A 15,343-nucleotide genomic window follows, 5' to 3' on the forward strand; every position below is an offset into this window, starting at 1 on the left:
GTTTCAAATTCCCCTCAGCTAGCCCCGCCTATCATGCTAAAGAATTATGTCACATTCCTCCTCTCAGCAAACCTCCATCACGTCCTTCTCCATCCTTCAGTTCAGTCGCTCAGTCGTGTCCGACTCTCTGCGACCCCATGAATCACAGCACGCCAGGCCTCTCTGTCCATCACCAACTCCCGGAGTTCACTCAAACTCATGTTCATCGAGTCGGTGATGCCATCCAGCCATCTCATTCTCTGTCGTCCCCTTCTCCTCCCGCCCCCAATCCTTCCCAGCATCATAGTCTTTTCCAGTGGCTAATTACGTTGCTTCCTGTTTCACCGGGAAAATCATGGGAATCAGTAAACTCAGGTCCACCCACATGCCTCCCTCCTGAGACTGTGTAAACTGCCTGCTGACCTCGATTCCTACTATTGTGCACTGAAACCTGTCCTTTCTCATTTTCTCTAAGTCATCCCCCCAGGAATTTTCCCCATTTTCTCCATCACCCTCTCCTCTGTATTATTTTCACTGCTTTACCAACATGTTTTAATTTCTTCCGGTAAAAAAAAAGCAAACACTTCCCATCCAGCTACCCTCCCATTTCTGCTTCACTGTAAAGCAAAACTTCCAACGAGGTTTGCCTCCTGTTTCCCATTCCTTTTTGCCTCTTCAGTCAGGCTTTCACTCTCCACCTCTCCACTGAAACTGCCACTGTCAGCGCTGCCAGTGAGCTCCATTTTGCTAAACTTCTCCGTATGCATCTTCCTCAGTCTCTCTGCAGCATTTGACACAATGGATCACTCCCTCCTTGACCCACTTCCTAAACATGGTGTCCTGGAAACCACTCTCTAGCGGTGCTTCCCACCTCGTTTTCTTCTCTTTTCCTGGTTTCTCCTTTTCACCCTTTACTCCCAGGTTGCCCCAGGACTCGGACTCAGCCCTCTCTTTTTTCCTATCCATTCGTGCTCCCCTTCAGTCTTGTGACTTCAGATGCCATCTTTACCCAGATGCCTCCTAGACCCACATCTCCATCTTCTTCCAGTTACATGCATCCAACTGCCTCCTCAGCATCTCCATTTGGGTACCTGAGAGGCAACTAACACTCAGTATTTCCCCAGAACCAACTCAAAGTGGCAACTCTCTTCCTGGAGTCTTTTTTTTTTTTTTTTGCCACACCCAGGAAGGCTTGTGGCCTGTAGTGAAAGTGCGGAGCTCTAACCACTGAACTGCCAGGGAATTCCCCTGGAGTCATTCTTAGCTCATCTTTTGACTCATCTCTCCTCCCACATCCAAATCTGTCAGCAATACCTTCAAAGTAATGTAGAGTCAGACCGCTTACTCCCACCACCACCCATACAAACAAACACCCCACTTTCCCCCTCACTCCAAGACTATAAGTACCAGTTCCCACCCTGACCCCACTCCAGTTCTCTATCCACACCTCAGATTTGCTAGATAGAGCACAGATTTAAAAGTGCATTCCTGTTTAAAAAAATAATTGGGAAGGAACAAATAATTTTAAATCAGTCACACTTCAATAGGGGAATGTTTCCATAGAACACAAGGCTTGGTGATCCAGCAATTAAGAGCCTGCCTTGCAATGCAGGAGATGCGGGTTTGCACCCTGGTCAGGGAACTAAGAGTCCACATGCCAAGGAGAAACTAGAGAACCAACAAGCTGCAACTAGAGAAGCCTACATGCAGCAACTACTGAATCCTGCATGCTCTGGAGCCTGCATAACACAACTAAAGACTCCATGCACCACAACAAAAGATCCTGCATCTTGTAACTAAGACCCAACACAGCCAAAATAAATACATAAATAAAATTGTTTAAACCTATCATTCTATATGTTTAAAAATCTATTAAAAAAAAAAAGAGAGAGAACACTAGGCCAGAGCTCCCAACTTTCTCCCCCTCTTAAAAATCACGGGAAAATGTTTTAAATAGCACTGCACACTGTGGTCAACAGAAGAGACTGCTGTGGCAAAAAGCACACAATATTGTAAATTAACTATACTTCAATAAACAAATAATAAAGAAAACATAAATAAATAAAAATAAAGATCTCCTTTCCCAACCTCCCTTGTAGCTACATGAGGCCATGTGATTAGGTTTTGGCAAATGTGAGCAGAAGAGACATGTGCAGTTTTTGGTCATGCCCTTAAAAGGAAAGGAGACTAGATAAACATGGAGACCAAAGGCACTGGGATCAGAGAGCTGTCCTGCCAGCTGGAGGCTCTAGTATCCACTGATGACTGGCTTTTCCTGGTTAAAGGTGGAATTCTCCTTGGTACTGATGCTGCAGTAGGAATGCTAGCTGGATTTGTTACAACATTCAGTTCAATTCAGTCGCTCAGTCGTATCCGACTCTTCGCGATCCCATGAATCACAGCACGCCAGGCCTCCCTGTCCATCACCAACTCCCGGAGTTCACTCAAACTCATATCCACAGAGTCGGTGATGCCATCCAGCCATCTCATTCTCTGTCGTCCCCTTCTCCTCCCACCCCCAACCTCTCCCAGCATCAGAGTCTTTTCCAGTGAGTCAACTCGTCGCATGAGGTGGCCAAAGTATTGCAGTTTCACATTATCCTTGGCTAAAAGACAAAGTCCTAAATAGCTCAACAAGGCCACGTATTCTTACTGGAAAGTAGGTATTCCCCCACCTTTCAAGCCCTGGGGTGGGGCTCACTTTATGCATGGTGTAGGGTTGCTGTGATCAGCTTCACATCTGGAAAACTTTGGGTGTTCACAATGCATTGTACCAGACATTTAGACACAGCAGATTATTTAATCTTCACAATTTTGAAGCAGATGAAAGACTTTCGAAGTAAAATGCAATCAATATTTCCAACAATTCCCAGGAACTCTTTTTTAAAAAACACTTAAGCATGGGTCTTAGTTACAGCATACAGAATCTTTAGTTGCAGCATGTGGGATCTAGTTCCCTAACCAGGGATGGAACCTGGGCCCCTTGCATTGAGAGTGCAGAGTTTTAGCCACTGGACCACTAGGGAAGTCCCTCTGAAGAACTCTTGGATTAACTGTTGAGTGGGAAGAAGCATTGAAATGCAGATGAGATGAGCATGGTGGATAAAGTGCAGAACAACCGTTATGGGAAGGGCTGTCTTTGGAGAAGCCACAACAGCAGAGGGACTCAATTGCTTTCTCAGGAACACATGCAGATTGCTGACTGACCTATGGGATAGATAGCATTCAGTGTCCTCACAGGAGGCCGACAGCCATTTCTGTGTGCTGTACTTTACAGCTGATTTGGTTATGTTCGTGTGTGTGTGTGTGTGTGTTTGTTGGAGGGACAGCAAAGTCTTCCCAAAGCTAGGAAGACTGTTTAAAAATAATTATATGGATAACTTCTCTATGTGGAGAAAATCCCAGGGGAAATACTTTTAGGACTATTTAAACAAGAAACACTTGAAACCAAGTTTCTTACCTGAAAAATATTATACTAACTATAATGGAAAGTCTTCAGAAACAGACTTCAAACAGCAGTAGTAACTCCAACAGCCTTTCTTGTCAGTATGCGGCTATCAGAACTTACAGGACTTTCTGGTGTTAGGCAGACTCCAAAACGATGTGCCTGTCCATCAGGCAGTGGGTGTGGCTTTGGTCTCCTGAAGGCAGTCTTTGATTTTTACTTGCTAGTCATTTACCCAAAAACCTCACCATAAGGCCCTGTAAATTCTTAGACAAGAAGCTAGTAACAGATTATGATAACTTGAAAGGAACCACCACCATCAATATTGATGAGCTGCTGCTACTGCTAAGTCACTTCAGTCGTGTCTGACTCTGTGTGACCCCATAGATGGAAGTCCACCAGGCTCCCCTGTCCCTGGGATTCTCCAGGCAAGAACACTGGAGTGGGTTGCCATTTTCTTCTCCAATGTGTGAAAGTGAAAAGTGAAAGTTAAGTCGCTCAGTCATGTCCAACCCCTAGAGACCCCATGGACTGCAGCCCACCAGGCTCCTCCATCCATGGGATTTTCCAGGCAAGAGTACTGGAGTGGCTTGCCATTGCCTTCTCCGAATATTGATGAGCACCACCTCCCTAATGGAAAGAGCTACTGGTCGATTCTTATAAACACTCCTAGTCCTTTCCTGTCCTCCTAGATCTCTCCCAGAAAGCAGAAAAATATCTGCTTTTGCTGGAAATTAAATTTTTTTAAGAAAACTACATTAATATGTCAATATGTCCAGAAAAATAACTTTTGATTGAATATTATTGTGTCATTTCTTTATGATTGCTTAGGCTCTAATTAACTATCAGATTTAATAAAGTACATTTGAAATGTATCTCATAATGAAACCTTTCAGTTTTAAGGAAAATTTTTAAATGAAATGTCAAATGCATAATGCAACAGTTTTCTCTGGACCACATTACCCTGTTAAAATTGCTGCATTGTTAATTAATTAAACAATGTTGATAAGCACCTGGGAAAATAAAGAGCCTAGCTTGTGTGCTGACAGAACCATGAATGTAAGTTGTCAGTAAACAGTAACCTTGATGTAGGCATCGTTATCTCCATTTCACAGACATGAGGCAGAAGTACATAAGTGAATAACCATATAAGCTTTGGAGCTTATATAGTTGATGGGGGCACAGATTTTGACAATCGAAAAAACAGAACTATGTTAAACAACATGGAACTGAACATTATTTTTCATACAAAGTTAAAAGCACATTGTATTTCCTTCTTGACCACTTACCCACTTGCTTCAAGAGAGATAAGCTTCATCTGAATTATTACATCTGATTGATGATTGTCATTTATAACTTTATTGCTACTCCTGTCAGGCATTCCTTTGGAAAAGGAGTATGGATTCATTCCATATTCTACAGATTATAAGATAAAGTTAAGCATGTATCTGCTGATACTTTTTAAGATGACCTTTTTTTTTTTGACCTGTCTTTATACTTCAGTTCAGTCGCTCAGTCGTGTCTGATTCTTTGTGATCCCATGGACTGCAGCACTCCAGGCCTCCCTGTGTTTATACTTAGAAGTGTCTCTTAATAGTAGGCTTCCCGTGGTTCAGAAGGTAAAGAATATCCTTGCAATGCAGGAAACCCATGTTCGGTGCCTGGGTCAGGAAGATCCCCTGAAGAAGGAAATGGCAACCCACTCCAGTATTCTTGCCTGGAGAATTCCATGGACAGAGGAACCTGGCAGGGTACAGTCCATGGGATCACAAAGAGTTGGACACAACTGAGCGACTGTCACTCACTCAAACTACTACAAGCTTTGTGACACTGGGCAATTCACTTCCGTGACTGAGCCTAGTTTCCTCATCTGTGCATAGGAACAGTAATTCTAAGTCACAGATTTTTTTCTCTATTGTTCTCCAAAACCTGCTTCTTTTTTCAAAGGCCATCTCAAATCACACATCCCCCACAGTCTCCTAACTAGCCTTTTAATAATAGTGCAAATTCCAAAACTCTGTCTGTTAAAATTCAGACTGAGATGCCAAACTTACCAATTCTAATAACCCTCTCTGGCGATAATCTGCCAGGAATAAGTAAAGGCTGCCCTCTTCAGATGGCCTTGGTGCCCATCTGGACTACTTTGCTCACAGGATACCTGCCTGGCCCCACAGCTTCCGGTTCAGCAATCTCTACAATCTTCAGCGATCTCTGACTGTAGATTTGGTCTACAGTCAGACCAAGCTGACTGCTGGAGCAGTGCCGAGGGGAATGGTTGACAACTTTTTAATAACTTCAGTGAGAAATCAATATAAATGTTTAGTCTTTTATCCAATTCACAATGCTGATAGTGATCATAAAGGAAAAAAACTAAAAATGACCAAAAGAGAATAGAGAAAACTTGGATCTGCAAAAGTTGACGAGAAAAAAGGCTTTGATGGCAAGAATGGCCATACCCATACCAGCAAAATCTTATGATAGAAGAAGATATGGTTAGTAAAACTGAGAAGTAGCCAGACCCCAGTCCACAGATCAAATCTTTTCAAAATACAAACAGATCCCTTAGTAGTCAGAAACAAAACAAAAATGCCCAATAGATCTTGATTCCATGAGGGGTCCTGTCTAGTACAGTAAAACAAGAAAAAGTGTTAAGATCTGAACAGAAAGATGTTTGTTATTTACAGACAATATGACTGTCAAAAAAAAGGAAATTGATTCTAAAAGCCATTGGAAACCTTAAGATTTCAGAATTATTGGCAGATATGAGTTCAATACAAAAAATTCAAATGTGTTTCCTATAAACACCAACATCAAATGTGATTTCCAAAGATACCATTTACAATAGCAACCAAGGTGCCTTGGAATAAATCCCTCCTGAAATTATACAAGATCTTTATGAAGAAAACCATAAATTGCTATTGAAATTCATAAAATAAGACTTACATAAATGAGGAATCCCAGAGGGTCATAAATGGGGAAACTCAGTATTATAATATGGCAATTCTGTATAAATGCAATGTAAACCCAATTCCCAAAAGTGGTTTCCTGGAATTTACTAAGCTGGTTCTAAAATTTATACAGATGATCCAAATATAGCTGAGACAACCTCAAAGAAAAAAGAGAAGGAAGAATGTTTCCCGTTTAAAAAAAGAAACTAGAGTTAGGCTTCACTTTAAAAACAGGAAGATCTGGCCACAGTGGGAGCAGTAATTAGCTAGAGTTGACTATCAGCTGCTCCTTCAGATAGACTATGCCCCTTCCAACTCCCCCATTTCTTTATTTAAAGTACCTGCCTTGTAGATAAATGATTGTGTGCTAGTTACCTGGGGTGGGGAGTTAGGGTAAGAGGAACAAAAGAAATTATTAAAAATGAATAGGTTCTAGGGCTTTCCTGGAAGTCCAGTGGTTAAGACTTCACCTTCTAATCCTGTGGGTGCAGGGTCTGATCCCTGGGAGGGAAGCTAAGATCCCACATGCCTCAAGGCCAAAAAAACCAAACATTAAAAAAAAAAAAAAAGACGCAGTGTTGTAACAGATTCAATAAAGATTTTTTTTTAAATGGTCCACATCCAAAAAAGAAAAACTTAAAAAAACTAAAACACATAGGTTCTGTTTGGTTATGTAAATATCCTCACCATGAAAAAGATATGAGCAGGCGAGCAGAAAGAATAAAAGAGTGGAGTGTGTGAATCTAAGATTTTGATACTTCCGGTTAATGATCCCAATATGTATGATCCTGGGCATTTGGGGCAGAGAAGAGATGGAGGAAATCAGGTCAGGAGTTATAAAGTGAAGGAATCAGAAGCACAAGAGTTGGAGATGCTGGCTTCCTGAGACCAATACTGGAAGTGGAGTAAAGGGAACGCTCTTAAAGAACTCACAGGGATTTCCAGATGGTAGGTAGAACTGCAAGAGAAATAGGAAAGAATCCAATACTGGCAGAAAGGAAGAATAACCTTTTCTGGAAACCCACTGTTGACTAACCTCTTTGACACAGATTATCTCCTAGAAACCCCACTTCATTCCTCTTGAGAGTAAATATTAATATACCCTTTGCTATGAATGAGCAAATTGAGCTATGAAAACCGAGGTCACTGTCCCCACGGGACAAAGCTGAGATTGGAAGCAGTCAGATTCAAACTAGGGTCTCCCTGACTCCACAAATCGTCTTTTCTTTCACAAAACCCAGAAAGATCACTGAAGCACCTTGAAATACAAGCAGCTATGGTAAAGAAAACGAGATGACAAAAGACACTAAATCCACTGCCTTCAAGCACTCAAATTTTATCACTGCTTCCAAACACGAGTTGAGACAGAAAAGGGAGGAATAACAGATTGTGTCCAGTGCTAGCTTTAGTTAGGGATTCTGTTTGAAGGAGGTTTTCTAGAGAGTATAATCGAAAGAGTCCTTTCTCCACAATGTCAGAAGCAAAAAAGTGGAAGAAATACAAGTCACCTTCGCGTGGGGCTGCCTGTTAACTCTGCCACTTGGCCAAGTGATTTAACTCCTATCTCCAAAACCCCTGCTTCCTACAAAATGGGTGTAATTACAGTGCCGTTTTGGAAGGTTTCATGTGATAAAACTTGCAATGTGCTTAGAACAATATTGGACACTTAAGCCCTCAATATAACTGCCATCACGAATATGATGAAGGTCTTAAAAAAAAATAATGCAATGTGACTTACTCGGAAGTGTCTCAAAAAATGAGTGACGGAGAGAGGTGTAGTGTGATAAGGTATAGCAAAATTTTAATGATATAAAGTTAAAAGTTTAAATGTTAAAGGTAAAATGTTCGCCGCAGAATTCTACTTTCTGCGTGTTTGAAAATGTCCATAATCCAGTGTTGCGAAAATAATGCATTGTGATCTGCTTTGGGAGGAGGGAGAGCTAAGTTTTATCTGTTTTTTCTTTTAATAGAAAAGGTACAAAAATGAAAACAAAATGGGCGAAATCTTCCTAACTCTGTCCCGCCTTCGGACTGTGAGCCGTTAGCAAAGCCACTTGAATGAAATCATCGAGGACCGCTTGCGAAACACCAAATCCTCGAGAGCGAGGGCAAAGTTGCCAAACCCTCGCGACGGACAGGGACGCGCTCCAAGATCCCCATCCTGCTTCGGAGCCGAGGAGGTGGGGTTGGAGCGAGCACTAGCGGAAACGCGGTCCAGCCTTTTCCAGGGGGTTCCCGGCCCGAGGCCGCAGGCCGCCCAAGCGCCTCAAGTAAATACTTCGGAGGGGCGGGGAAGAGAAGCATCGAATTTCAAAAAAAAAAGGCCCAAACCCCCACAGCCCCGGGCGGGCGGGCGCGCGCGATGGGCGCACTTTGGCTGCGGGAGCGAGTGGAGGATGCTGGGAAGGAGGTAAAATGGCCACCGGCGGCGGCGCGGAGGAGGAGAGGAAGCGGGGGCGGCCGCAGCTCCTGGGCCCCGCGCGCCCGGCGACCAGGGCCGAGGAGGCCGAGGGCGGCCGCGAGAAGATGGGCTGGGCCCAAGTGGTGAAGAACCTGGCCGAGAAGAAGGGCGAATTCCGTGAGTCGCGGCCGCCGCGGCGGGAGGAAGAAAGCGGCAGCTGCGCGGGAGGCGGGCTCGGCGCTCCCGCGGGTCTGGCGGCGCCGAGCCTCGGCGACTTCCCCCCAGCCGGCCGCGGGGACCCGAAGGGCCGCCGGAGAGACCCAGCCGGAGAGGCGGCGGACTCCCGCAAGAAAAAGGGTGCAGCCGAGGCGGGCAGGAGGAAGAAGGCTGAGGCAGCAGCCATGGCGACCCCGGCGAGGCCCGACGCGGCCGAGGACGCAGCCGACCGGCCCCCGCAGGACGAGCAGGCTACGGCAGCTGGCCCCGCTGCGGGCCCGGGTAAGGGCCGCTTCCTAGTGCGCATCTGTTTCCAGGGAGACGAGGGCGCCTGCCCAACCAGGGACTTCGTAGTGGGCGCGCTCATCCTGCGCTCCATCGGCATGGACCCGAGCGACATCTACGCGGTCATTCAGATCCCGGGCAGCCGCGAGTTCGACGTGAGCTTCCGTTCGGCGGAGAAGCTAGCCCTGTTCCTGCGCGTCTACGAGGAGAAGCGCGAGCAGGAGGACTGCTGGGAGAACTTTGTGGTGCTGGGGCGGAGCAAGTCCAGCTTGAAGACGCTCTTCATTCTCTTCCGGAACGAGACGGTGGACGTGGAGGACATCGTGACCTGGCTCAAACGCCACTGCGACGTGCTGGCCGTGCCCGTGAAAGTGACCGACAGGTTTGGGATCTGGACCGGGGAGTACAAGTGCGAGATCGAGCTGCGCCAGGGGGAGGGAGGGGTCAGGCACCTGCCGGGAGCCTTTTTCCTGGGGGCCGAGAGGGGCTACAGCTGGTACAAGGGGCAACCCAAGACGTGCTTTAAATGTGGTTCCCGGACCCACATGAGCGGCAGCTGCACACAGGACAGGTGCTTCAGGTGCGGGGAGGAGGGCCACCTGAGCCCTTACTGCCGGAAGGGCATCGTGTGTAACCTCTGTGGCAAGCGAGGACACGCCTTTGCCCAATGTCCCAAAGCGGTTCACAATTCCGTGGGAGCTCAGCTAACCGGCGTGGCCGGGCACTGAACACCCGCCTACCAGCCAGGGTGAACACAGAGCCAGCTTACCCCTCTTAAGTGCCAAAACTTTTTTTTAAACCATTTTTTATAGTTTTTTGAAGGAGATCTTCTTAAACTTACAAGAGACATCTCACTCTGCCTTCCTAAATCGAGTTTACTCCTTTCGGCCTTTCCTGAATTTGGTGACTCCGTCATCAGTATTGACTACCGAGAACTGTAGTGTTGCAGATACGTTGCCCTGCCCTTTTCAAAATTTTATTTTCATTTTTGTATTCGGAGAGTTGGTTTTTTTCTGGTACTTTTTTACTTCCTACGCCTTGTCTTCTCCCTTGGTTTTTACCCTTGGAGCTGCCTTGCTCATCTTTATGCCCCAGTGCTAGGTAGGGGCCCAGCACATGGTAGGCACTCCATCAGTGTTTGTTGAATTGAGAACTTCGTTGACTCTGGCTTCTGTCAGGGTGTTTATCTTTTGCAGTTCATCCCGTCCCCTTTTAATTTGCTGCTTCTAATCTGTGTGGTCTGAGAATTTTGTGAAACCAGTGTTGTTAGAAGTGTATGTAACCTGAGTCAATAAGCTCTGAATGGTGGCCACGGGCCTCTCCTATGGCGTTCGAATGCATGGACTTTGTGACAGCGCTTTCAGTGGCTCAGAAGCCATTCTTCACAGAATCATGGAATCTAGTTTTCCTGCTGGAAAGGACCTAAAAGTTGATTAAGACCAATCCCCTGGTTTTCCAACAGATGAAACAGTACCCGAGAGGTTAGATGCCTGGGTCGAAAACACATTAGCTGTCTGGTGCCAGAGCTAGCCTAGAGTAGAGTTCCCTGACCCCAAGCCCGGTGCTCTTTCCACTACCTCTCACACTTCACAACATTTTCCTCAACACTTGAGGGCCCAGAAAGTCTGCTCTTTCCAGAATAATGAGCCCAGGGGAATGCTAAGACATCATCTGGGGGAGGAAGCAGAAGATTTGGCAGGGGCTTCAGAACACCTGGGAGATATGGAAGGGACAAAGGAACACAATCCAGGGTGCACTCTGATGCCCGGGGTACCACATCTGGATTAAAGTGGCCCAGGTCTTTGTGACCTTTCCCCTCCCTGGTCGTCACCATCAGTGAGAAGTAGAAGCCCTCCTGAGTAAAGAAAGGTTTACATTTGCACCTTAGCTTCAGTAGCTGGATCCCCTAGAGAAGCAGCTAACTGCAACCTCCTGGCTCACAGGAGAAAATGGAATTCTAAGTGAACTGTTAACTCTAAAATGTACTTGTTAAATAGGCCAAGCGAGAGGGCATTGGGTCTACTAAGTGTAACCGAGTTAAAGTAGAAAAGACAGTACACTGCTTTTCTTACAGTTTTTTTGTCTTTGCTTTATGTTTTGCTATTTCCTTGTGGCTTAGAATGTAAAATCGATTGTTTAAAGGTTTGTTCTGAATAAATATTTATCTTTTGTATTGCTAATGCTGCTGCACTATTTCCTTTCAAAATGTTGGCTGCATAGGTTCGCAGACCCTAGTTCAACCAAGGCTTGCCACACACCATTTGTTTACCTTGCAAATACATGTCTAGCTCCACAGGAAACATTTTACACCTACTGTGTTGTCCCCTGATGCTGTGAAAGATTGAAGGCAAAAGGAGAAGGGGGCAGCAGAGGATGACATGGTTAGATAGCATCACTGACTCAATGAACATGAATTTGAGGGAACTCCGGGAGAGAGTGGAGGACAGAGGAGCCTGGTGTGCTGCGACTGAACAACAAGTGTTGTCCCAGGCCCTTGGGAGTTGTTACCTAAACCTCTGCATCAGAATCACTTAGTGTATAAAACTAAAGTGTTAAGTCCTAACTCAGCTCCAAGGAATCAGAATCACTGGAGTGAATGGAAATATATTTAATAAGCACCCCAAGCAACTCTTGATGGGCAGCCAAGTTTGAGACCACAGTTCTGAATAGTACTAACAGGAATGAGAGGGACTCTGCCCTCTGGAGATTACAAACCAGTGGGATAGACAAAGGTAAGGTGTCAATTTCATCATCTTACAGTTATTGTAATTGTACTGAATTGGATACAGATTGTTCATAGGCTTAAAAATAAAAAGCTGTCTCTTCCAGCTATAAGGGAGGAAGAAAGTCCAGGAAACTTCCCATAGAACTCCTTCAAGCCTCCCTGGAGACTCTAGACACAACCTTCTGAAGGAATTTCTGTCTCTGAGATGATGAGATGATCTGATCCTAAGAATTAACGTTCCCAGTGTATTGATTCTCTGACTCAGTGATTTGAGGGTATTTCCAGAGCTGATCTGGTGCAGCTGAGGCCTGGATGGCTTTTGGGAATCATTCGTTTCAGAACTAGCTCAGCCCTTCTCCTTTCCCTTCTGTCTCCCAAAGCAAATACTTTTCCCTCCTCCATCCCTCTACCCTCTGTCCTCTCTCTCCCCTGGTCTTCCCTCCCAGTGCTGGAGGCCTGATGTGGGTAAAAGCCTGCATTCATCATAGTCCCCTCCCCCTTCCTTCTAGCAGGCTCTGGGCCAAGGAGCCTCCTTGGAAGGAATCTTCCCTCTCTATGCCCCTCCCCCCTAACTGGAGGGAGCAGAGGAACAAACTGTTTCCCAGCCCATGCTCCCCCCCCTCTCCTCCCCCACCCCGGCCCCTGTCCCTCCCCCCGCCCCCACCAGGATCTGCTCCAGGGCCTCCTGCCTGGCAGTCTCTGGACTGGGTCATGGGCTGGAACAGAACAAACCTCCCCCGACTTCCTCTCCTGATCTAACAGTCCCCAAATTAACAATCCTTCACTGTTTATGGGCTCCTGGGGAGGGTGTCCGGATCCCCAGACTGAGGCTGACGGGCTAGCTGACATTCATTCCTTCAACTTTCAACAATACTGAAGGCCATTAGCACAAGGCCCCAAACAATGCGCTTTTATACACCTGTGAATAAGACAGTGCACTTGCAGAGGGAGCTACAGATAAGAAATAAGCAATTTTTAAAATAATATTCAGTATTTTTTAAAGTTCTAAAAGAGTATAGAGTTGCCCCAGGGATAGGTCTGGCAGAAGAAATGATGATGTCTGGACTGAAACCTGCAAGATGAAGAAGAGTCAGGTGAAGAAGGAAGAGAGATTCAGGCAACAGAAGCAGTTTATGCAAAGACCTGGAGACTAGAGCACAAGGTGTGTTCAGGCTGGCTGGAGAGTCACAGGAAGATGTGGTTGGGAAAAGGCCCAGAGGAAGTGACACAGGGCTTGTCAGTGTTAGAAGAGGCTTGATTTTGTCCTAACACCCTCCACTCTGGCCTCCTTCATTCTGTTCATTTAACACACCAACTCTTTCAAGGCAATGGATTACAGCAAAATAGTCAAGTCCTTTAAGGCTCGAATTCTAGAGTCCTGCAAATACGTAATTATAGTCTGTAATAATGCACTGAAAGAAACATACAGAGTGATATGCTTAATAAGGAATATTGATCTGTTCTTGGGGATGAGGGATACCTTCCCAAACAAAATGTTTGAACTGAGATCAAAAGACCATATAAGGAGTTAATTGAGAGATGGGGTTGGAGATTAAGTGGCATAAGGGTATGAGCCTAGGTTTCCATTAGGATGACAAGTATAACAACCCTATAGTGGGAGGAGGCATGGCAGATTCTAGAAACCAAATGAAGTCCAATGTTTAGAAACAAACCACTCTAGGCATTGAGGAAAGTGATGGGCTCTGGGCTAGATATTAGGAAGAATTCCAAGAACACCACAGAACTGACCTACCAGCGGAGCTACTACCTTTCACAGAAAGGAGCCAGGAGGCCATCACCGAAAAGATTGAAAAGCTGCTACCCAAGAACAAGATGTCACTGCCAGTTCAGTTCAATTCAGTTCAGTCGCTCAGTTATGTCCGACTCTCCACGACCCCATGAATCACAGCACACCAGGCCTCCCTGTCCATCACCAACTCCCAGAGTTCACTCAAACTCATGTCCACAGAGTCGGTGATGCCATCCAGCCATCTCATTCTCTGTCGTCCCCTTCTCCTCCCGCCCCCAACCTTTCCCAGCATCAGAGTCTTTTCCAGTGAGTCAACTCGTTGCATGAGGTGGCCAAAGTATTGCAGTTTCAGCTTTAGCATCAGTCCTTCCAGTGAACACCTAGGATCGATCTCCCTTAGAATGGACTGGTTGGATCTCCTTGCGGTACAAGGGACTCTCAAGAGTCTTCTCCAATACCACAGTTCAAAAGCATCAATTCTTCAGCGATCAGCTTTCTTCACAGTCCAACTCTCACATCCATACATGACCATGGGAAAACCCATAGCCTTCACTAGACGGACCTTTGTTGGCAAAGTAATGTCTCTGCTTTTTAATATACTGTCTAGGTTGGTCATAACTTTCCTTCCAAGGAGTAAGCGTCTTTTAATTTCATGGCTGCAATCACCATCTGTTTCCAGTGTTTCCAGTGTTTTTCCATCTATTTCCCATGAAGTGATGGGACCAGATGCCATGATCTTTGTTTTCTGAATGTTGAGCTTCAAGCCAACCTTTTCACTCTCCTCTTTCACTTTCATCAAGAGGCTTTTGAGTTCCTCTTCACTTTCTGCCATAAGGGTAGTGTCATCAGCATATCTGAGATTATTGATATTTCTCCCAGCAATCTTGATTCCAGCTGTGCTTCTTCCAGCCCAGCGTTCCTCATGATGTACTCTGCATATAAGTTAAATAAGCAAGGTGACAATATACAGCCTTGACGCACTCCTTTTCCTATTTTGGAACCAGTCAGTTGTTCAATGTATAGTTCTAACTGTTGCTTCCTGACCTGCATACAGGTTTCTCAAGAGGCAGGTCAGGTGGTCTGGGATTCCCATCTCATTCAGAATTTTCCACAGTTTATTGTGATCCACACTGTCAAAGGCTTTGGCATAGTCAATGAAGCAGAAATAGATGTTTTTCTGGAACTCTCTTGCTTTTTCCATGATCCAGCGATTTCTGTTCATTTCCAAGGCAAACCATTCAATATTACAGTAATCCAGGCCTATGCCCCAACCAGTAATGCTGAAGAAGCCGAAGTTGAACGGTTCTATGAAGACCTACAAGACCTTTTAGAACTAACACCCAAAAAAGATGTCCTTTTCATTATAGGGGACTGGAATGCAAAAGTAGGAAGTCAAGAAACACCTGGAGTAACAGGCAAATTTGACCTTGGAGCACAGAATGAAGCAGGGCAAAGGCTAATAGAGTTTTGTCAAGAGAACGCACTGGTCATAGCAAAAACCCTCTTCCAACAACACAAGAGAAGACTCTACACATGGACATCACCAGATGGTCAACACCGAAATCAGAATGATTATATTCTTTGCAGCCAAAGA

At 45.4% G+C, this 15,343-nt stretch overlaps 1 protein-coding gene across 1 annotated transcript; it reads left to right on the plus strand.

Annotated features, from left to right (window-relative positions):
- The first annotated feature begins 8,579 nt into the window (after positions 1 to 8,579).
- Positions 8,580 to 12,602, plus strand: ZCCHC3 (zinc finger CCHC-type containing 3). Its single transcript, XM_055434939.2, has one exon. The coding sequence runs from the start codon at positions 8,788 to 8,790 to the stop codon at positions 10,000 to 10,002; it is 1,215 nt and encodes a 404-aa protein (XP_055290914.1). The 5' UTR covers positions 8,580 to 8,787; the 3' UTR covers positions 10,003 to 12,602.
- The last annotated feature ends 2,741 nt before the right edge of the window (positions 12,603 to 15,343 follow it).

The sequence above is a fragment of the Moschus berezovskii genome, chromosome 15, assembly GCF_049115385.1.
Source record: "Moschus berezovskii isolate FMDL1 chromosome 15, NW_MosBer_1.0, whole genome shotgun sequence".
Taxonomy (NCBI): domain Eukaryota; kingdom Metazoa; phylum Chordata; class Mammalia; order Artiodactyla; family Moschidae; genus Moschus; species Moschus berezovskii.

Bases quoted from the DNA above. Each gene is read 5' to 3' on its own strand.
- ZCCHC3 (XM_055434939.2), top strand. From the start codon at position 8,788: ATGGCCACCGGCGGCGGCGCGGAGGAGGAGAGGAAGCGGGGGCGGCCG.